The following is a 22125-nucleotide window of genomic DNA, read 5'->3' as shown; positions in this document are numbered from 1 at the left end:
TATTTTGATAATAGTTTAATGCATTTAGTTTAAAACAATATACATACATATAAATCAGAAACACATGCAAACTCAAAACTGATTTTCTACAAATCTATCAATTTTTTGATACAATTAAATCATATAGAATTGGACACAGCTCTATTCATCCAATCCTATTTACAAAATCTCCTAAAATCTCAAAATCCATAATCAATATTGAGTACTACACAACTAGTTCTGTTTGATCACATTCAAAAAACATTTGCTTACCAACTCCCTCCAAAACACAAACCACATTCATAATCGAATGCATTTTCGATATTAGTTTAATTCAGATTTCTTCTTCTCCAAAAACATCCAAACATCTGCAACGATGATGTATGTTTTACCTACCGTGTGTCTTCCTCCTCTTCTTCGACTTTCTATTTCCACCGTTTTGCTTCCCTTTGTGCATATCCACACCATGTTTCCGTTTCTTGCTGCTGCTCCGTTCCTGCTGGTCATCTTCAGGCTCATCATCATTGTCATCTTCATCGGGACTGTCACTCAACGGAGCATCTTCATCAGAGCTGAGAACCAAGTCCTCAACGATATCTTCATCCAAAGCCATATCTTCTGTGTGCTTAGTAGTACTTCTCTTCTTGTCGACACTTTTCTGTTGCCTAATACACCAAACAAATATATTATAGTACATCCTTCTTTTCCTTTATTTGAGAGAGAGAGAGAGAGAGAGAAATGTACTTGGAATAGTGATCAGAGAGCATAGCACTGGCATTTTCTTCCATGTCAGAATCATCATGCTCATCATCGTCACTTGATATCTTGCTCCCGAATTTGGATGATTTATCTCCAATGAGCACACTGGCCAAAAAATGCATCTCTCAGCATAGATACAAAACCTCGAGATTTAGTAGAATAACACGATAAAAGGTATATGTGATTTACCTGGATTCAGTCAAAGCGCCGCTCCTTTCCTGGGCTCTCTGGCGTAGTGTGGCAGCATACTGGGACAGGGGGCTCGTGCCTGAGGTTTTCAGGTCCTGGTAAAATTGGTGGAAAACAAGAAAACAGATAAACAAGATGAACATAGGCTGATAACCTATACAAGATGTTTCAGTTAATTAAATTATATATCAGCAAAACATAAATTAACAAGCTAAGCAACAATTTGCAGTCGAGACTTGCTTGACGGCAACAAATAGATCGAACAACAGGAAAATCTTTTGTAAGGGAAGGAAATGGGAGACCACATAAGTTCAAACCTCAAGGAAAGATTCTGCCGCAGTGTCATTTGGCAAGAGTGCGACTGTCGTTCGCTTCTTATTCACAAAATCGGAATTCGCATCAATCTGTGTGGCAGATGACAGCACAGAGATTAGTCCAACCAGAAGAACGTTCAGCTGTTACAGCATGAATAAATTTCTTTCTGTGTAATTTCTACAACTATTCGTGTAGCCAAAGGAAAGAAGGCTGTTTATGTTTTATAGGAGAGATCATAAAGTTCAAAATTTATTTGTTATTTGAAAATGCAAAATGGAAGAAGTGGTCTCAAGGGACGTATGACAAACCTGGCGAGTGAGACGCCTAATTTCTTTACGAAACCTATCAACCTTTGTGGACTTAGTGAAGTTTCGCAACCGGACACCAGGAATGAAAGACAATTCCAAGAACGCAATAGAGTAACTCCACTGAGCAAGATGCTCGGTGAGTTCCTCGACCACAGAGAAAACACAGGCCTCCTGAAATGCTCGGGTCTTCAAGGTGGATTTGCTAACCTGTTGCAGACAAATCCAGATTTTCTCATTAAAGGCTGTATCATATCACGAAATATGGATGATAACCACTTTTATTACCTTTAGGATCGAGTTAAAATCAACAGCTTTGCCTACTCCCCCTGTAGGAGGTTTACGCAATTCTTTAAACTCTAGCGAGTCCAGCAGAAGTAGAGATACAGGAATAAATGAACCCGTTGATGCACTGATTCGGTTGAGCATTCTTACACAACGCAATCTAAGTGGAAAATAACAAGCTGAGGGAACTAAACGAGCTACCCCAGTTATGATCTGTGTCAATGGATATGCAAGTGGTTTCAAATCAGCTTCATCGCTATATGCACAAACAACTCCAGTCCATAGCTCCAGGCAATTTATAAACTTCCACTGATAAACCTTTCGAAAAATTTCCTGCAAGAGTGAACGATAGTTTCTGTGATCCGTGACACGATGAAGAAAAATACTATAATTCATGTTCCCAACACTATACCTTATTTGAAGAACTGGAACGTGCTTCTTTCCCCTTCTCTTTCTTTGAAGGCTCATCCTTCCCTTTACTGTTATTTTTCTTTTTTGTTGGAGAAAAGAGTGCTTCCTTTAGTATCATTACTAACTGCCGAATGTAAACAAAAGCATGCTGATACGCAGCTGGAATGTCCACCCGAAGAAGTTCAGCAAAGCAATTACCAAGAAATTGTATATGCTGCAATTTTGTTGAATTAACAAAGTGGCAATTTAAGACATAGGCTTTATACATCCCTTTGATGCAATCTTCCAGACAGTCAGAGCCAAGGCGTATGCAACAGTCTCTCAGAAACAAAAACGAGACAACCGGCAGTGCACCACTCCCGGTACCCCAGAAATGAAGCGCAACCTTAATGTACTTCCTCAAAAGAGCAGGAAAAGCAGCCAAAAACACGGACGAGTATCTCAGGCGCCTTAACATGAATGCAATCATTTCATTATCGGTCATTTGGTTCAACGTATGCAGAGCATTTCCAAGATACGACTTCACCAAAAGATTGTATTTCTTCCATCGCTTTGTAGCCATAAGTTCCTTAACCATCTCATCCTTTCCCCCGGAGGATGGGAATTTCAAGATCCCTCGAAGAATCCCATCCATTTCATTCAAGACAAACAACATTATCTTATTGAATACACTGCTCGACATCGTGCTAAACTTAGCTGCAGGGTCGTCGCCACTATCATCGCCATAATGGCAAGCACTCCGGAACGCCTTCAGAATTGAGCGAACAGCTGCTAATTTAGACTCGGAACGGATTGCTTCGATCCAAGAATCAACCATTGCACTAGTTATCACATTAGTCGAAGCCTCTTCCTCCGTTGCAGTTTCAGGATCGCTATACTCAGCAGTATCGTCATCAACTTCTTCATCTTCATCTTCTCCATCAGTTTGAAGATTATCCTAAAACAATCGAAACACAATCGTTCCAGTTAGCAATTTCATCAAATAATCACATATCAGAAAGGAGCAGAATTTCCTCACTCACATCCAAATCCTCTTCATCAAAATCCAAAAGCTCCTTGTCATGTTCTTTCAAAAATTCATAAAATTCAGGATCCTGCGTCACAAAATTAAACCTCCAGCACATCATACAACTTAGATATGCAAAGAATTTCAAAACATTCATCAAATTAACCAAATTAACAATCAAAATATAAAAGAGGGGAAATGAGGGGGACCTTCTCTTGAAGTTTTTTCAAGGTTCCAATGTGCTCTTTAGCTTCTTCCTTCTCCATTTTCACGCCGTTTTTCACCTCACTTTTTTCCGTCAGCTTCTTAGCTGCAAAATACCAAATTCAGCTTTCTCTGAGCAAATCGAAAACATCCAAAATTTTTTTGAAATAATTACACTTGACCTCAGTTAATTCCAATTGAGGCATAACATAATTAAACAAGAATATCGAAAAAAATTATCATACCTCTGTTTTTGGATCCCATTGCAGAGTTGAATCAGGTGGACAACTGAAACAAAACCCTAACTAAATCGCAGGGTTTATCACTAACCGGGCCGGGTCTGAATTTTGCGGGTCTCTCGTTGGATCTTTGGGCCTTTCTTGTATTGTTGGGCCTAGATTTTAACATAGGAAATTTATGAATAATTTTGAGTATGCCACATCAGACTTAATTTCCAAAATTTGAGATCATGTGATGATTGAGAAAATGTAATGTTTGTGATATACCTTGTTATTGGGGTATTTTTAATGTTACAGTATATAGTATGTAATATTTTCAATCTCATATTCTAGTCTTGTTATTTAATGATTGAAATTTTTCGTATTGTTCTTATATATATGACCAATTCTTATTGATAAGAAGAATAAAATCACTAATTTAATACTTAATATTAAATCACAACTACATTTTAGTAGTATTTGATATTGAATATTATCGTTTTGTGTTAATTGTCATCCCGAATTCATTTATTACGCAATACATGAAAATTATATCATTGTCTATGGTGGTAGGTAAACATCAAATTTTGAATTTGGATGACTAAATTACTTAGCTAATATCGATGCCAATTGAAATTTGTTGGATAATCCAAAGATTGGTATCCTGTTAATTTTGTTTTATCAATTATATATTCGTTGGAAATATCTGTTTCAATTATAGCTAGACTATATTTTGTACAAAGGCATCGTCGATTTTTCCACGTAAGTTTAGGTTTAGTAGATTTTGGCAACCCGTCATGCGACATAGGAAGTTAGGAACCACCGAAACAATTCAATTCACTTAATCTAGTCAAATCAATTTTTGATAATATAAAACCAATTTATCATTTTGCCACTTCAATTTTTTATATTGTGAAACTACTCACAACCACCCCACTAAGTAACTTTTGGTTTATTTCCTCCATGTTGAAATTAATACTCCACTAATAAAATCAGTTATGACGTACTTCATGCGTCATCTTAAATTCATTTATATTTGTTATTTTATTATATTAAAAAAATTATAAAATAAATACAAAATGCTTGTTAAAAGATAGGACGGGCTATAGTCCACCCACAAAAGATATGACCATAAAATGCTGATATGGAGGACTATAAAAAGATCGGATTATTGAGAATGCCGATCTATTATTTTGAAAATTAGCATTTACTATATCTATAAAAGTTGCCCTAGATGATTACTTTATTATTTTGAAAATTAGCATTTACTATATTTATAAAAGTTGCCCTAGATGATTACTTTGTTACTTATCTGTAACGGATATTTCGTAACACAATTATATTTGTATATAAAAATAAGTAATGTATTATAATATCCCATTCAAATACTGCACATTTTTTTATTTTTTAATAAATATTAGAGTATCCACAATAGGGCGGACACCGCAGCCACCGACTTCGCGGCGGCGTTACGCCTTCCTATAGTGAGAGCCGATTAAATTATATAATCAATTGATTTAGAAAAAGTGTCCAAATAAATCGTTCATTGTTGCTGTGGACACATTTTTTTTTGCCTTTGACAAATAAAAATTGATGTGTCCACTACTGTTTCCTTCCTATTTTAGGACACGTTTAGTAGTATTATATTTTAAGTATTTACTTATAAACAAAATAAAGTTACTATCTTAAATCTTTGTTCGCCCACAATATTACCAATTCAACTAGTTTTCGAAACATAAAACCTTGGGTTTGACTTTAAATATTGCGGCGCAAATGTCGGTTTAAATAAAACAATCATGTAACAAATTTAAAAATTAGAATATAGGAGTAGTAGATAAATAAACAAATGTATTTTTCTAGAGTAGCGGTGTTAGGTGCAATGAAAATTTGACCACACGCACAACACCTAATTCCTTTTTACTAGTACTATTTTCTAATTTAAAAACAATAAATAGTTTGAATGCGTTTAGAAAAGGTTATTGTTTAAACACAATAGATAAACAATCATGATTACTAGTATTATTTTTGAATAATTAATTATTCTAGTACTTCACTTTATTGTTCAATATATATACTATTACAAATAAATTTACATTCCAAGCCACCAATTATGAAATTGTACACTAATGTAATATGAAATGGAAAAATGCTACTCTTTTTAAAGAATAATCCTGCATGGATTAAATATGTGTTGAAAATTCACAATTTTCTTCTTCAATTTTTTCCTCTCGTTTGACTCTCTAATTTGCCAATATAGTCTAATACAAGAAAAGTGGACTGTTAGATAGAAAGTTTTTTTAGCATTAAAATAAATGCCACGTAGAGGAAATGTCAGATGAATTTATTTATCAAAATAAAACCAATAATAATATTTATCAACAGGAAAAGTATTATTTGTTGCAAGTCTAATATGTGCTTTGTGTAGATTCAAATTTGCATTGTGTTCTTCAAACTAAATTTTGTTAGCAAAGTACATTCGAATTTTAGTTATAATGTTTCAAAATTCATAACACCAAACATAATTAAAAATATGCATTTGAATATGAATTGAGATCCGAATTTCAACCTATTTCATTTTGTGCATACAACCTATAGTAAATATAACAATAGTTCATAATAACCCGCAATGAAAAAAATTTAAAAGTTAGCATATTAACAAAAACAAACGTTCTATATATCCAAAACTATCACTATATAAAACAAAAAAATTTAGACAAATGAACAACAAACATATTGTCATTATCCTATCTCCAAACGTCATTTATTGATTAAATATATTTAGTAATCCACAAATTAAACTCAAAAAGAATTTCCAACTTTTGTTGATCTTAACATTGTAGTAAGACATACCATATATCTCAAACCATAAGATATAACAAGTCCAATTCCATAAATGTTTACATATTTTTAGGAGATAAAAGTTTTTTCTTTCTGAATTAATCTTTACTTGTCTAAATATGGTCCTAGGTTCCGTAGTTCTCACAAATTTGTGAAGTGTGGCAATTTGTGATCATAAAAAAGCCACGTTTTTCATTTGAGTGTTAGTTGTGACTTGTGATCATACAACATTTATTCATGAATACCAACAAAATATTAGGCACGTTATAAAAATAACAATAATAGACTAATAGTCATTCTTTTGAATTGTTTTAATGTTTAAAAATGAGATTTAAACATTCACTTAAAGACAATTATTAGGAATGAACCTCCTTCATTCTTAATCTACTCGTTTGATATATACTAATTGATTCATACATTGCATATAAACATCAAATTTGTCTTAATATAAACATCATTTAATAATGGTACAACGTATGTACACTTACAATTAATTAGTACTACTAAATAAAACGTGTAGGAGTACTTTTTTGTATACTACTATATGCTGCAATAAATAAAATGGCTGAAACGAAACGTCCACGTATCTAGATATAACTCATCACAACTATTAACAACATTTGATCCATTAAATGAAACATTTTAAAGGAAGCATTACGCATCAAAATCTGATTTAATAAATGAAATAGTAGTACTACAAGTGGACTAAAAATAATTAAAAATACTTTATAGATCTCACCTACATTTTCATTAAATCATTTTCTTTCTATTAATGCTCACCTTCAATACCGATCCATAAGAGTTGAAAAACTCCATCAAACTTGATAATATCGAACGGTTGCCTGCAATACATCAGCCCCACCCCATCTTTTACGGTTAAGTTCATTTTTGGATGACGTTCGCCATCCATTGTCTGTTAGGACCATTGCACCAAGAACGAAACGATTGCGAATAGTTGAAACCTTATAACTTAATATTACGCTTTACAAAATTTACGCAACTGATCAGAATTTGGCCGAATCTTATGATTGAAACGACTATTGCACAATTATTACATAAAATGAGGGGTAAAAATATACTCCCTCCGTCTCCCGCTTTAGCAGTCCCATTGACTTTTCTGTCCCCATTTTGTAAAAATGATAAAAAATAGTTAAATAGGAGAAATGGTAAATTAAGAGAGAGAATAATATAGAGAAGAGTCTTATCTAGATTATGTCTCTTTTACTTTATCATTTCTCCACTTTAATTATTTTTTATCATTTTTAGAAAAAGAGGACAGAAAAGTCAATGGGATGCTAAAGCGGGACGGAGGAAGTAAATAACAAAAAAATAGAGGCGGTTGACGTGTGGCTCACCAAACACCCCACCTACCCCCGACGGCTTAACTCCTCTCACTTACCACACCCTCCCGCCGTTAACTCTTTAACGCCGTCAAACAACCCGCCGTCACCACCGGGCCCCACAACACCCGCACCCTCACCTAAAACCATCCCACACACTATAAATCCCCTAGCCTCCTCCTTCAAAGCTCTTCAATAACCGCCATCTCCCGCCATCTCTACCGTCGCAGAAAATCCCCAAATTGAAAAATGGATCTCCTCCTCCTGGAGAAGGCGCTGATCGGCCTCTTCTCCGCCATCGTCGTCGCCGCCGTGGTCTCCAAGCTGCGGGGGAAGAAGTTCAAGCTCCCGCCGGGGCCGATGCCGGTCCCGATCTTCGGCAATTGGCTCCAGGTCGGCGACGATCTCAACCACCGGAACCTCACCGACTACGCCAAGCGCTTCGGCGACATCTTCCTCCTCCGCATGGGGCAGCGCAACCTCGCCGTCGTCTCGTCGCCGGATCTGGCGAAGGAGGTGCTCCACACGCAGGGGGTCGAGTTCGGCTCGCGCACGCGCAACGTCGTGTTCGACATCTTCACGGGGAAAGGGCAGGACATGGTGTTCACCGTCTACGGCGAGCACTGGCGGAAGATGCGGCGGATCATGACGGTGCCGTTTTTCACCAACAAGGTGGTGCAGCAGTACCGCCAGGGGTGGGAGGCGGAGGCCGCGGCGGTCGTGGACGATGTGAAGAAGATGCCGGAGTCGGCGACGACGGGGATCGTGCTGAGGAGGCGGCTGCAGCTCATGATGTACAACAACATGTACCGGATCATGTTCGATCGGAGGTTCGAGAGCGAGGAGGATCCTCTGTTTGTCAAATTGAAGGCGTTGAATGGAGAGAGGAGCCGATTGGCGCAGAGCTTCGAGTACAACTATGGCGATTTCATCCCGATTTTGAGGCCGTTCCTCAGAGGCTACCTCAAGCTGTGCCAGCAGGTCAAGGAGAGGAGGCTGCAGCTGTTCAAGGATTACTTCGTTGATGAAAGGAAGTAAGTTAATTTATTCTCCATTTTCAATTGAACACACGATTCGTCGTTCTAAATTTCAATTATCTGCATTGATTGTGTTTTCATTGAGCTGAGATTAACTTTAATCTGATTTATGTGATCACTTCATTGCTCTGCTTTAATATGATTTGGTAGACAATTACTTTAGGCAACTTTTGAGATATTATGTATTTGATTATTTAGGATTCCACTCAACCCTAAATCATTGTCTCATATATAGGCCAATAATGTCTCTTGGTGTGATTGCTTGAAGAGTCATGTTGCAATTTATAGCAATTTGCATACTGTTCACAAATCATAGCTATTGAAATAAGAAGCGGAGGAAGAAATTACCATAATAAGATTAAGAGCTCTAGATCATGTGATTCAGTCTCTTTTCATGTTGGATTTGGAATAGACCGTGATTTAGACCGAGCTATATATGCAAATATCAAGAAAATCCTTTCTTATCTTTTCCTTTTTTTCACTTGCTGGATAATCAGTGTTTTTTTTTTTGTACACAGGAAACTCGTGAGCACGAAGCCGGGCGACAATGGCCTAAAATGCGCAATCGATCACATGCTTGAAGCCCAGCAGAAGGGAGAGATCAACGAGGACAATGTCCTTTACATTGTTGAGAATATTAATGTTGCTGGTATGTTTCCCTTGTTATAAGTTTATGTCAGTTGATGCTTTTCGATCTATAATAATTTCTATTAATCTCATTTCTTGAATGGTCAAAATTAGGCCTAAATTTGTGGAATAATATAGCATAGCAAGATTTATCTTAAAAGTCTATTATTGGTCCACTTTTCAAGAAATGAAGTGAGAAAAAGTCCAAATTTTATTCATGGGAGAGTTCTATCAAGTTAGATACAGTTTTGTTTTAAATTGTGACATTGTTGTGGTAGGTGTGACAGATTTTCACAAAGTTCATAACTCCCAAGTTAGGTTTAGTTAATGGTAGTTCACAGTCCACGCCACATGTCCTAACCTCCTTACCTAACTCCTCAAGTTAGGTTATATTTCACCCACCAACCACCAGACTATAACAAAAAAAGTGTTTTGAATTTAGTTGTGAATTAATGTAAGTTAATAACAATACTTGTATTCATTGCAGCAATTGAGACAACTCTATGGTCGATTGAGTGGGGCATCGCTGAGCTAGTGAACCACCCAGAGATCCAGAGAAAACTCCGTCACGAGCTCGACACGGTGCTTGGCCCGGGAGTCCAAATCACGGAGCCCGACACCACCAAGCTCCCGTACCTCCAGGCCGTGATCAAGGAGACCCTCCGTCTCCGGATGGCCATCCCGCTCCTCGTGCCCCACATGAACCTCCACGATGCAAAGCTCGGCGGCTTCGACATCCCTGCCGAGAGCAAGATCCTGGTCAACGCGTGGTGGCTTGCCAACAACCCCGACCACTGGAAAAACCCGGAAGAGTTCAGGCCCGAGAGGTTCTTGGAGGAGGAGGCGAAGGTCGAGGCCAACGGCAACGACTTCAGGTACCTCCCATTCGGGGTCGGGCGGAGGAGCTGCCCCGGGATCATCCTCGCGCTGCCTATCCTTGGCATCACGATAGGCCGCCTCGTGCAGAACTTCGAGCTGCTGCCTCCCCCGGGGCAGTCGAAGATCGACACCTCGGAGAAGGGTGGGCAGTTCAGCCTCCACATTTTGAAGCACTCCACCATTGTCATGAAGCCAAGATCGTTTTGAATAAACTTTATAAAAATCTTTCTTTCAACATTTCTTGATTGGTGTAACAAAATATATTGACGTGATATTGTAATATTAATGTTTGTAGTGTTACTAAAACTTTTGATTTGTCAACCCTCTCTCTACTACTAATAAAAAAATGCAATTTTTTAATCATAGATAGATCATGAGATAAGATTTTAATCATAGATAGATCATGAGATAAGATTAAGAATAGAATGCTAAACATTAAACACCACAAAACTATATCAATTCATAAATAATGAAGGAATCAAAGTCTAAAAAACTTAGGCCCCGTTACTCTAAAAATCAGCCCATGAAGTTCGGACCTGGCCCATTTTGATGTTTTTCAACCGATCGCCTTCTCTCTTTATAGATGGACGACATTGTTTAACACATCATCAATCGTATTCACATAGAATTTTGTAGTGGTCATATCATATACTGATATACTCCAGTTTTAATTTTGTTATGGGATGATTATAAACAAATCCACACTTCATGATTTTTTATTAGATATAATGATTTTTCAAATAATTTACCAAAGATATATGAGGCATTTTTATTTGGGCTGGCTCAAGTCTTGGCTGATGTTATTGTTGAAGTTTAGGCCTAGCCCATTTGATCCGTTTGTTATGGGTCATTAGCCCATAATGAGAAGCTATATATTAAATATGTAATGGCATAATTCTGGTATTTCTAGATATTGGAGATCCCACCTATATTAATTAATTTTCATATAAGTTTCATTAAATACAATGTCACAGATTTCCAAACGTTTTTATTTACTGCTTTTCAATGTTAGATTTATTATAAGTTATTGGATGTATGCGAAATAATATTAACTTTGATGATCGACTTTCTCATGATGTGCTATGAACTTTTATAATACTAATAAAAAGAATAACTGTCTCTAGCTAAATTCATTTTGACTGTACGCCTTTATATTCACAGTCCATATAATTAATTTTTTCTGTAATAATGTAACACAATATCAAGATATTGATTAAATAATTTAAAATTTTAACAAACAATCCATAATAGCAACAAAGTTAAAACAGTTCAAACTAAAAATTAAATTAAGCTTTTTAATTTAAAAATTCAAATTTACAATTTTTAGTTTTAACACTTATATCCATTGACGAATCCAGAAATTAAAACAAGTTTGTGCCTTTTTTTTTCAAAAAATTAACTTCTCAAATATTCTAATTTACATATAAAATCTTTACAAAATTGAAAAAAATCTATATAAAGTGACACCATATCCCAAAACATTAAGATAATTTTTATTAATCAACAAAAATTTTAATATTAGTACATTCAACATAAAATTTATAATTTATTTTATTATTTATGTTAATGAAAATTTTACCTTCATTGATCCTATTTAACATTTAACATAATATAATGCTACTAGTATGTACTAGCACTCACAAGTCACAACCAATTAACATAGTACTAACAAATATAGAAAGAAAGAACAACCCAATACTCCTTCCGTCCACGAAATATAGACAAGTTTTGTCATTTTGATCCATCCACAGAAAACAGACAAAGTTCAAAAAAGAAAGTTTTCAATCAATACTAACCATACACATCATTCTAAATGTGGATCCCACAATCCATTAACACCCATTCCACTAACTTTTCCCTCCTCCCACTCTCTTATTTTTTACTATCTCTCTCTTACTTTACCAACTATACATTAAAAACCGTGTCATTCACAATCTTATCTATTTTTCGTGTACAAAGAAAATATAATACACTTAAATAAATACACGCCTAATTTTTGCACTTTCATACTAGCAATTAATGAAAAAAGGAAATAAATACACGCCTAATTTTTATATACTTTTATATTATAGGAAAGTAATGGCTACTGTGCATAAAAGTCTATTAAGACTTTTAGTTTTATTTGCTATATATATGGAGTATTTTTCATCCAACAATCAAGACTAAAACCTAAACGGTTCATCTTTCTTCTTCATTTAGTTGTGGTGGCGCCCCTATAAGGTTGTAATCTCCAATGGTTTTATAGTTTGGCACCGGCCAAGTATAGCAACTATATTTGTTATAGACATGAGTTCATTTCGATGAATTTAAGTTTTGTTAGTAGGTCAACTATTAGATCGGCATGCTCTTTAATACACCTCGTTCCATAGTAATAGAATCATTTTTCCATTTTGGACATTCTATAATAAGAGAGTCATTTTATTTTATTAGTAAAATGTAGTAACACATTTTCTCGCTCTTACTTTTTTCTCTCTTATTTTATTCTCTCTACTCTTTCTCCTTTTTTATTTTATTATCTTTTTATTTAATACATACACACCTTTTTTTTTAATCTTGGTGCTGGAAAAAAATGACTCCACTATTATGTGCTTCTTGTCTTCTTTTCATGCTTCATGACATTATTATGAGAATCTAACTTATATCGATTCAATTTTTGGGTATTGATAGATAGACTTCAAAAAGAATCTTCATTCAAAATTTAGGACAACAAAGAAACTCATCGCTCTTGTCAAACGGATGAGTAGCAAATATGACAAGTGAAGAATGTCAATTCTAATTTAGAGCACAGTAAAGAAGACCGCCTCTTGTGTCAAAAGGCTAAGTAGTAAAATAGGACGAGTTGAAGAACGTTCATTTTTTATTCAATATACGGTAAAAATTTTAATTTAGGACATAGTAAAGAAGTTGTTTCTCGTGTCATAAGACTCTGAGTAGTAAAATATATAGATCAAAGAAGGTTCATTTTTAATTTAGGATACATCAAAAAAGATCGTTTTCTCATGTTAAAAACTATGTAGCAAAATATAGTGAGCGAATAACATTCGTGTTTTAATTTAGAACGTTGTTTCTCATGTCAAAAGTCTAAGTAGTAAAATATGGCAAGCAAAGAACGCACATGAACCACAACTCTTGCAGGATTGGAGCCTCCATACACCATATTTAACAGGATTTTCTAATCTTTATGAACCTCCAGTAGAATCGATCGACCCTCCTCCCGCACCTGGACCATATCCATCGTGCAAAAAAAAGAGAAACAGCATGTCGTCTCAACTAATAAAACTAAAACACAAAATTAAAATAACACAACATGCACAAAATAAAATCACAAAAACACAAACCAAGGAGTTGTAGCGCGGAGATGTGACAAGTTCAAACCCCACCACTATTGAGAAATTTTCAGCCTTAATCCACAAACCTATTCGAACATTATTAGTCGGATTCCGCCACCTTTGGTCAAACCAAAAAAAAGAAATCACAAAACGCACCATTCCAAATAAGTTAAAACACACACACACATGTCTATAAATAAACACACTTTCACAACATGATCATCAAACATCACCACCACCACCTCCCAAAAAAAAAACAAATGTATCTCCTCCTCCTCCTCTTCCTCTTCCTCCTCCCCGTCCTTCTCCTCCTCCTCCTCCGCCCGGGTCTCCGCCTCCCCCCGGGCCCCTTCTCCCTCCCCATCTTCGGAAGCTGGCTCCAGCTCGGCGACATCGACCATCACGACCTCGCTGCCCTCTCCCGCCGCTTCGGCGACCTCTTCCTCGTCCGCATGGGCAGCCTCCCCATCTCCGTCGTCTCCTCCCCCGCCCTCGCCAAGCAAGTCCTCCTCACCAAAGGAAAAGAATTCGGGTCCCGCTCCCGCAACATCGTCTTCGACATCTTCACCGGAAAAGGCCAAGACATGGTCTTCACCGAATACGGCGACCACTGGCGCAAGATGCGCCGCATCACCACCGCCCCCTTCTTCACCGCCAAGGCCGTGGCCCACTACCGCGCCGACTGGGAGGCGGAGGCGGAGGCCGTGGTGGCGGACGTGAGGAGAAACCCTAAGGCGGCGGTGGAAGGGGTGGTGCTGCGGCGGAGGCTGGAGCTCATGGTGTATAACAATGTGTATAAGATGATGTTTGATAAGAGATTTGAGAGTGAGGAGGATGAGAGGTATGTGAGGTTGAAGAGTGTGAATGGAGAGAGGAGTAGGTTGGGGCAAAGTTTAGAGTATAATTTTGGGGATTTTATACCTATGCTGAGGCCCTTTTTGAGAGGGTATTTGAAGGTGTGCAATGAGGTGACAAGGAGGAGGTTGAATTTGTTCAAGGATACTTTTCTTCAAGAGAGGAAGTAAGTTTGTTATCTCGTTTTAATTTGGTGTGTGCTCGCGATTACGACTTGTGTTTTATCGTCTAATCTGGATCCGTTAATGCTTGAACTATCGAAAACTAAGTTGTTTTATCGACTAAGTTGAGTTTCGTTCTCTAATTTGGTGTGTATAATTAGTGTTGTTTGTTGGGGTGAATGAGACTCTTCAATTTAGATCGGTTAATAGTTGAACTATCACTATATAAGTAAATCTGGTCGTCTTACCAATTGAGTTTGATTTAGACTAGAATTCATATATTGTTGGGGTCAATGCGACTATTTGGTCAAGATTGATGAGGTTAATTTGACATAGAATAAAAGAATTGCGTGCAAAATATCTGATGAACATACTTGACTTTCTAAGTATCGAATAAGTTTGTCTGATTTTCTCATAGTTTTGAGTATTAATTGGTCTAATTAAGTCATATTCTTTCTGAATTAGGAATATTGCATCCACAAAAAAGATGGAACACAATGGGTTGGAATGTGGTGTTGATCACATTCTTGAAGCTCAACGTAATGGAGAGATCAATGAAGACAATGTTCTTTACATTGTTGAGAACATGAATGTTGCAGGTACGTAAAGAATAATTCAAATTTAATCTTTTACTACTATTTAGAAATCATGATATTAAAAGTAAGTGTATATAAAATGTGAAGCGATCGAGACAACTATTTGGGCACTAGAATGGGCAATCGCGGAACTCATCAACCACCCCGAAATCCAAGACAAGCTCCGAACCGAGATCAACGCGATCCTCGGCCCAAGACACCAAGTGACCGAGTCGGACACTACCGAGCTCCCATACCTTCAAGCCGTTATCAAAGAAAGTCTTCGTTATAGAATGGTTGTCCCGTGCCTGGTCCCTCACATGAACCTCCACCAAGAAAACCTAGGAGGGTTCGACATCCCGGCCAAGAGTCGGGTCCTAGTCAACGCGTGGTGGATGGCCAACAACCCGGCCTATTGGGACAAGCCCGAAGAGTTTAGGCCGGAAAGGTTCTTGGAAGAGGAGTCTAAGGTTGAGGTCACGGGAAATGACCTCAAATACATCCCGTTTGGGGTAGGACGTCGGAGCTGCCCGGGCATTGTCATTGCGATGCCCATTTTGGGCATCACTTTGGGCAGGCTCGTGCAGAATTTCGAGCTTCTGCCACCGCCCGGGCAGTCAAAAGTCGATATGACGGAGAATAACGGGCAATTTGCTACCCGGATTTTGAAGCATTACACGGTGGTTATGAAGCCGATAAATTAATGCTCGAGGCATTATTTATCAAAATAAGGTTATAACCACATAAATTATATTGGCAAAAGATCTTGACCATACTATTTCTACACTACTATGTAAGTTCTACAAAATTTGATCACCAAATTTAAATTTCCTCTTTCTCGTAAGTTACATGAGGTCGGCTCTGATTAGTATAATCTATAATTTAATATTGAAGCCAATAAATAATTTGTTGTGAAAATCGAAAGTATGATAATGTGATAGTCGAGGCCACGGGAGCTGCCCCGGGATCATCCTCGCGCTACCTATCCTCCGCATCACGATAGGCGCCTTGTGCAGAACTTCGAGCTGCTGCCTCCCCCGGGGCGGTCATGAAGCCAAGATCGTTTTGAATAAACATTTTTAAAAAACCTTTCTTTCAACATTTCTTGATTGGTGTATTAATGAATTGTAGTGACGTTTCTTGTGTTACTAAAACTTTTATTTGTCAACCCTATCTCTCTCTGCTGCTAATAAAAAAAAGTAACAATAGACAGCCAAATTTTGTACAACCAAAATAAGATTATAGTAATATTGATATGTTAATTAAATATTAAAATAGTAAATATAGTTAGTTAACAAATTAAAAATACTTTAGTAGTCTTTGGCCTCATTTTCAATTTTTTATTTTTATATTTGAATTATTTCTCTACTTTTTCAAATTTTAATTAGAGTATGCATTAATTACATTTTATGGTTCAAAAAAATTTAAAAAATTATACACAAATACCATAATATTATGCATGTTCCCTATACTATACATATGTCTATATTTTTTAATTAAATGTATAAATAAATTACTTTTTTTTCTCAAATAAATCAATTTGTGGTTGTACAAAATTTGGTTGTATAGATTTATTGTAAAAAAATGCAATTATTAATCATAGATAGATCACGAGATAAGATTAAAAATAGAATGATAGATACCACAAAATTATACTCCCAATTCAGAAATAGTAAAGAAATCAAAGTCTAATTAACATTGTCCCCGTTACTCTGAAGTTCGGACCTGGCCCATTTTAATGTTTTTGCAACATTTCTTAATAGGTATGGTATGACGACATTGTTTAATACATCGTCAATGATATTCACGCATGATTTTGTACTTCTCATATCATGTCATATAATACAATTTCAATTTTGTCAGTGGATGATTATAAATCAATCCACGCTTCATGATTTTTTGCAATGAAAAATAACCGTATCCATTTGACGAATCCAGAAATTAAAACAAATCTATGCTTTTTTTTTTTTAACTTCTCAAATATTCTAATTTACATTTAAAATCTTTACAAAATTGAAATTTTTTTTATTAAGTGACACCATATCCCAAAACATTAAGATACTTTTTATTAATCATAGAAATGTTAAATAATATATATACCATTCAACATAAAATTATAAAATTTATAATTTATTTTATAATTTATACTAATGTAAATTTTACCTTCAACGATCCTAATTAACATTCAACATATAATATAATACTACTAGTATATACTAGCACTCACAAGCAATTAATATAACAAATATAGAAAAATAAAGAACAACCTAATATAATACATTTAGGACATGTTTGGTTGACGAGAAAGTAAAGTTGCAAGGAAAATGATTTCTGAGAAATTGAATCCTAGAAATATGGTTCATAATAACTTTACGTTCTTGCGTTTAGATAATATCAAGATTTTAAAATTTATATTTGATTTAAACACCAAACTAAAAATATACTACTTATTATTTATCTATACAAATTGAATAATAATATAATTTTTTAATAAATTATTAATTACAATTATTAATAATTATATTATTATATATATTATTATGATGGATAGTTTAAATATAAATTATCTATTATAATATATAATAATAAAATTGTAATTATAGTTACATGGAGTATTATAATCATAAATGATTATATTAATAAATATTATTATTATTATTATTATTATAATATTTACTAGTATTATAATTGAATAAATTTTATAATTCAAAATTTCACTGCGACTTTATTGATTAATTATTAATTTTTAAAATATCTATTATTATATAATTTATACAATTATATAATTATATAAAAATTATTTTAATAAATTATTAATTATTATTATAATACTACTTCCGTATTTTAAAAATAGAAATTATTTCCATTTTGGGTCATCTCTTAAAAATAGAAGCTTTAGAATCCTTCTATTTTTAGCGTGGACCCCACAATCCACTAACACTACTTTTACTACTTTTTCTCTTCCCCTGTCTTACTTTATTACTCCCTCCGTCCCCTATTAGGAGTCACTCTTTGACCGGGCACGGGTTTTAAGAAATGTAAAGAAAAGTTGGTTGAAAAAGTTAGTGGAATATGAGACTCATTTTTTTATATTGGTTTTATAATAAAATGTGAGTGAATTGAGTTAGTGGAATGTGGGACCTACTTACTATTTATGGTAAAAATGAAGTGTGACTCTTAATTGGGGACGGACCGAAATGGAAAAGTGTGACTCTTAATGGGGGACGGAGGGAGTATAATTTTTTACATTCTCTTTCTTACTTTACCAATTTTTTCTCTCTTACTTTACTAATTGTATATTAAAATCCGTGCCGTTTGAAATGTTTCTATTTTTCAAATACGAGGTAGTAATAACAATTATATATAAATATTATAATAATATAGTAATTTTAATTATAGTTATTTATTATACTGAAATTAGGTAGTAGTAGATGATTTATAATTTTAAATTAATTTTAAAACATTGTAATAATAATAATAATAATAATAATAATAATAATAATAATAATAATAATAATAATATTATTATTATTATTATTATTATTATATTATGTAAGAATCCTAAAACTAGGAAAAACAATACCTAAAAAAAGGTTAGGATTTTGAATCTCGAAAAGTTGTATACTAACTTTCCTTGTCCCTGAAATTCTGATTATTTATCAGTTTGATCAAAAACTGAAATAAACACAATAATTTAAAATTTAAGAAATTAGATTATTTTATCAGATAAAATCTTAACAACCATACATGACCATGAATACATTTGATGTTATGAATTATACTATCAATTAATGACCATAAATACATTTGATGTTATGAATTATACTATCAATTAATTGAAAAAAAGGAATAAATACACGCCTAATTTTATACAGTACTTTTGTATCATAAGTAATGGCTACAGTGAGTAAAAATCGATTCAAAGAGTATTTATAGCTAAAGATAGTCTCTAGTCTATTAAGTCTATAAGTTTTATTTACTATATTTGGCATCCCGACAATCTAGATTTAAACCTAAATGGTCCATCTTCTTCTTCATCTAGGGGATTTCATTTAGAGGGTGTTTGGTTTGCAAGATTGTATTCGAAATTCAATTTATTGGACATTTGGTTAATAAAATTCAACCCCACAACTCAATCCTAGATGAATAATTATGAGATAATTAGTCATAGTTAACCTCCTATGACTAAAATAATCTCACAACTCAATTCTAAATTATATCTTAATATTATTTTATCTTGGAAACTAAATACCACCTCAACTGTGGTGGCTCCCCTATAATATAAGGTTGTAATCTCCAATGGTTTTAACAGTTTGGCATGGCCAAGCCCTCGCTGGATTCGTCATTGACCGTAGCAACTATACTTGTCATAAATTGGTGAAAACAAATTAATTAAGAGTATATGATTTCATTTCGGTAAATTTAAGTTTTGTTAGTGGGTCAACTACTTTAATATTCCCTCCGCCCATTCAAGATGGTCATATTTTCTTTTTTGTTTATCTCAATCGAGATGGTCACTTTTCCATATTGGAAATAACCTCTCGTCTCATCTCTTCTTATTAAAATATTCAACTACTTTTTCCTCTCTACTTTATTTTATCTAACAACACTTTCTAAAATCTCGTATCACTCAAGAATGTGGCCATCTTGGAAGTACTTATTTCGTTTCATAATAGAAGAGTCATTTTTCTAATTTGGACATTCTATAATAAAAGAATCATTGAATTTTTTTAGTAAAATATAACTTATTTTCTCACTTTTACTTTTTCTTCTTTCTTACTTTATTCTCTCTACTTTTTCCGCTTTTACACTTTATTGTCTTTTTATTTAATACATTGCACACCTTTTTTTTTAATCTTGCTGCATGAAAGAAATGTCTCCATTATTACATGCTTCTTCTTTTCATGCTTCGTGACATTATTATGAGAATCTAACTTATATTGATTTAATTTTTGGGCATTGATAGATAAACCTCAAAACGAATCTTCATTTAAAATTTAGGATAACAAAGAAAATCATTGCTCGTGTCAAACGGCTCAGTAGCAAATATGATGAGTTGAAGGACGTTCATTTTTAATTTAGGATACAGTAAAATTTTTAATTTATGACACAGTAAAGAAAGTTGTTTCTCGTGTCATAAGACTGAGTAGTAAAATATAAAGATCAAATAACGTTCATTTTTAAATTAGGATATAGCAAAGAAGATCGTTTTCTCATGTCAAAAACTAGTGAGTGAATAACATTGATGTTTTAATTTAGAACGTTGTTTCTCAGGTCAAAAGTCTAAGTAGTAAAATATGGCAACCGAAGAGCGCACGCGAACCTCAGCTCCCGAAGGATTGGAGCCTCCATACGCCATATTTAACAAAATTTTCTGATCCTTATGAACCTACAACATAATTGATCGATCCCCGACCGTACATGAGACATGGACCATCAAAGAAAAGAGAAACAACATGCCATTTCAATTAATAAAACTAGAACACGAATTTGAAATAACACAACATGCACAAAATAAAATCATAAAACACAATCAACGGGTCGTAGCTCAGTTGGTGGCGCGTAGCTGTGGTGACCTTGAGGTTATGAATTATACTATATTTTTATAAGTGAGGAGTATATTTTTCGGCCCAACAATCAAGACTAAAACTTAAAACGGTTCATCTTCTTCTCCATTTAGTTATGCTGGCGCCCCTTTAATCTCCAATGGTTTTAGGCACCGGCAAGTCCTCACTGGATTCGTCACTATATTTGTCATAAATTGGTGAAGACAAATAATTTAAGAATATATGATGGTTTCATTTCGATGAATTTAAAGTTTTATTAGTTGGTCAACTATTAGGTGGCATGCTCTTTAACATATACATATAACAACAAAGAGTTAATGAAAATGTACAACGCATGAATCTGGATGACCTATTGACCTTAGTTTAGATATGGCATTGAAAGAAATATAATACTATGTACTTCTTGTCTTCTTCTCATGCTTCATGCCATTATTATGAGAACTAACTTATATCAATTCCATTTGGTATTTTGATAGATAGATCTAAAAAAGTATCATCATTTAAAATTTAGGACACAAAGAAACTCGTCGCTCGTGTTAAACGGCTAAGTAGCAAAATATGACGAGGGAAGAACGTTCATTTCTAATTTAGAACACAGTAAAGAAGATCGTCTCTCATGTCAAAAGCCAAAATAGTAAAATAGGACGAGCGAAGGACGTTCATTTTTAAATTAGGATACGGAAAATTTAAGACACAGTAAAGAAAGTCGTTTCTCGTGTTATAAGATTGGAGACCTTTCATTTTTATTTCTGGATGCAGCTAAGAAGGTCGCTTTCTCATGTCAAAGACTGTGTAGCAAAATATGACAAGGAAGTAATAATCAGGTTTGATTTTGAACGTTGTTTCTCTTATCAAAAGTTTAAGTAGCAAAATATGAAAAGCAAAGACTCCGTAGAAAAACTAATAGTGCCTCTATAGACCAAATTCAATAACTTCCTTCGTCCAATCATAAATGATGTGCTTCTTTTAAACACGAAATTTATAAATTTTAGAAAGGAAATAAAATTATCTAACCCTTGTAAGCATATAATAGAATCGATTACAATGCAAGAAAAAGTAAACAACATGCCATCTCAACTAATAAAATAAAAGCACAAAATAAAAAATAACACAAGATGCACAAAATAAAATCACAGAACCATTCCCATCCATCTATATATAATCACACACTTCCACAACATAGATCATCAATCACCCAAAACAAAACAAAACAATGTATCTCCTCCTCTTCTTCCTCTTCCTCTTC

The 22125-nt window shown here is 34.5% G+C and overlaps 3 protein-coding genes across 3 annotated transcripts; 2 read left to right on the top strand and 1 right to left on the bottom strand.

Moving 5' to 3' along the window:
• Positions 1-50: 50 nt before the first annotated feature.
• LOC125215542 (nucleolar complex-associated protein 2-like) lies at positions 51-3765 on the bottom strand. The gene is made up of 10 exons (XM_089066918.1): positions 3699-3765; positions 3459-3559; positions 3266-3337; positions 2245-3180; positions 1836-2165; positions 1551-1757; positions 1245-1331; positions 928-1022; positions 724-843; positions 51-644 (listed from the first exon to the last, which is right to left on the bottom strand). Exons 1-10 carry the CDS (start codon positions 3715-3717, stop codon positions 368-370), a joined length of 2244 nt encoding a protein of 747 aa, XP_088923044.1. The 5' UTR covers positions 3718-3765; the 3' UTR covers positions 51-367.
• A 4268-nt stretch (positions 3766-8033) lies between these two features.
• Positions 8034-10713, top strand: LOC148930597 (trans-cinnamate 4-monooxygenase-like). The gene is made up of 3 exons (XM_089067754.1): positions 8034-8883; positions 9405-9535; positions 10001-10713. Exons 1-3 carry the CDS (start codon positions 8099-8101, stop codon positions 10597-10599), a joined length of 1515 nt encoding a protein of 504 aa, XP_088923880.1. The 5' UTR covers positions 8034-8098; the 3' UTR covers positions 10600-10713.
• Positions 10714-13952: 3239 nt separating this feature from the next.
• On the top strand, positions 13953-16446 carry LOC148930596 (trans-cinnamate 4-monooxygenase-like). Its single transcript, XM_089069028.1, has 3 exons — positions 13953-14742; positions 15203-15336; positions 15421-16446. Exons 1-3 carry the CDS (start codon positions 13982-13984, stop codon positions 16014-16016), a joined length of 1491 nt encoding a protein of 496 aa, XP_088925154.1. The 5' UTR covers positions 13953-13981; the 3' UTR covers positions 16017-16446.
• The last annotated feature ends 5679 nt before the right edge of the window (positions 16447-22125 follow it).

This window comes from Salvia hispanica, chromosome 3, assembly GCF_029641045.1.
Source record: "Salvia hispanica isolate PSC_SH4W2 chromosome 3, Shi_PSC_v1, whole genome shotgun sequence".
NCBI lineage: Eukaryota > Viridiplantae > Streptophyta > Magnoliopsida > Lamiales > Lamiaceae > Salvia > Salvia hispanica.
This window is presented reverse-complemented; position numbering and strand designations above follow the sequence as displayed.

What these genes read in the sequence shown, in the direction of transcription:
- LOC148930597 (XM_089067754.1), top strand. Translation starts at nt 8,099, where the DNA reads ATGGATCTCCTCCTCCTGGAGAAGGCGCTGATCGGCCTCTTCTCCGCC. An exon ending in TACTTCGTTGATGAAAGGAA is followed by an intron (nt 8,884 to 9,404) that starts GTAAGTTAATTT and finishes TTTTGTACACAG; the next exon opens with GAAACTCGTGAGCACGAAGC. An exon ending in TGAGAATATTAATGTTGCTG is followed by an intron (nt 9,536 to 10,000) that starts GTATGTTTCCCT and finishes TATTCATTGCAG; the next exon opens with CAATTGAGACAACTCTATGG.
- LOC125215542 (XM_089066918.1), bottom strand. An exon ending in GTTCCAGTTCTTCAAATAAG is followed by an intron (nt 2,166 to 2,244) that starts GTATAGTGTTGG and finishes TCACTCTTGCAG; the next exon opens with GAAATTTTTCGAAAGGTTTA. An exon ending in ATTTTAACTCGATCCTAAAG is followed by an intron (nt 1,758 to 1,835) that starts GTAATAAAAGTG and finishes TGTCTGCAACAG; the next exon opens with GTTAGCAAATCCACCTTGAA.
- LOC148930596 (XM_089069028.1), top strand. Translation starts at nt 13,982, where the DNA reads ATGTATCTCCTCCTCCTCCTCTTCCTCTTCCTCCTCCCCGTCCTTCTC. An exon ending in ACTTTTCTTCAAGAGAGGAA is followed by an intron (nt 14,743 to 15,202) that starts GTAAGTTTGTTA and finishes TTTCTGAATTAG; the next exon opens with GAATATTGCATCCACAAAAA. An exon ending in TGAGAACATGAATGTTGCAG is followed by an intron (nt 15,337 to 15,420) that starts GTACGTAAAGAA and finishes TAAAATGTGAAG; the next exon opens with CGATCGAGACAACTATTTGG.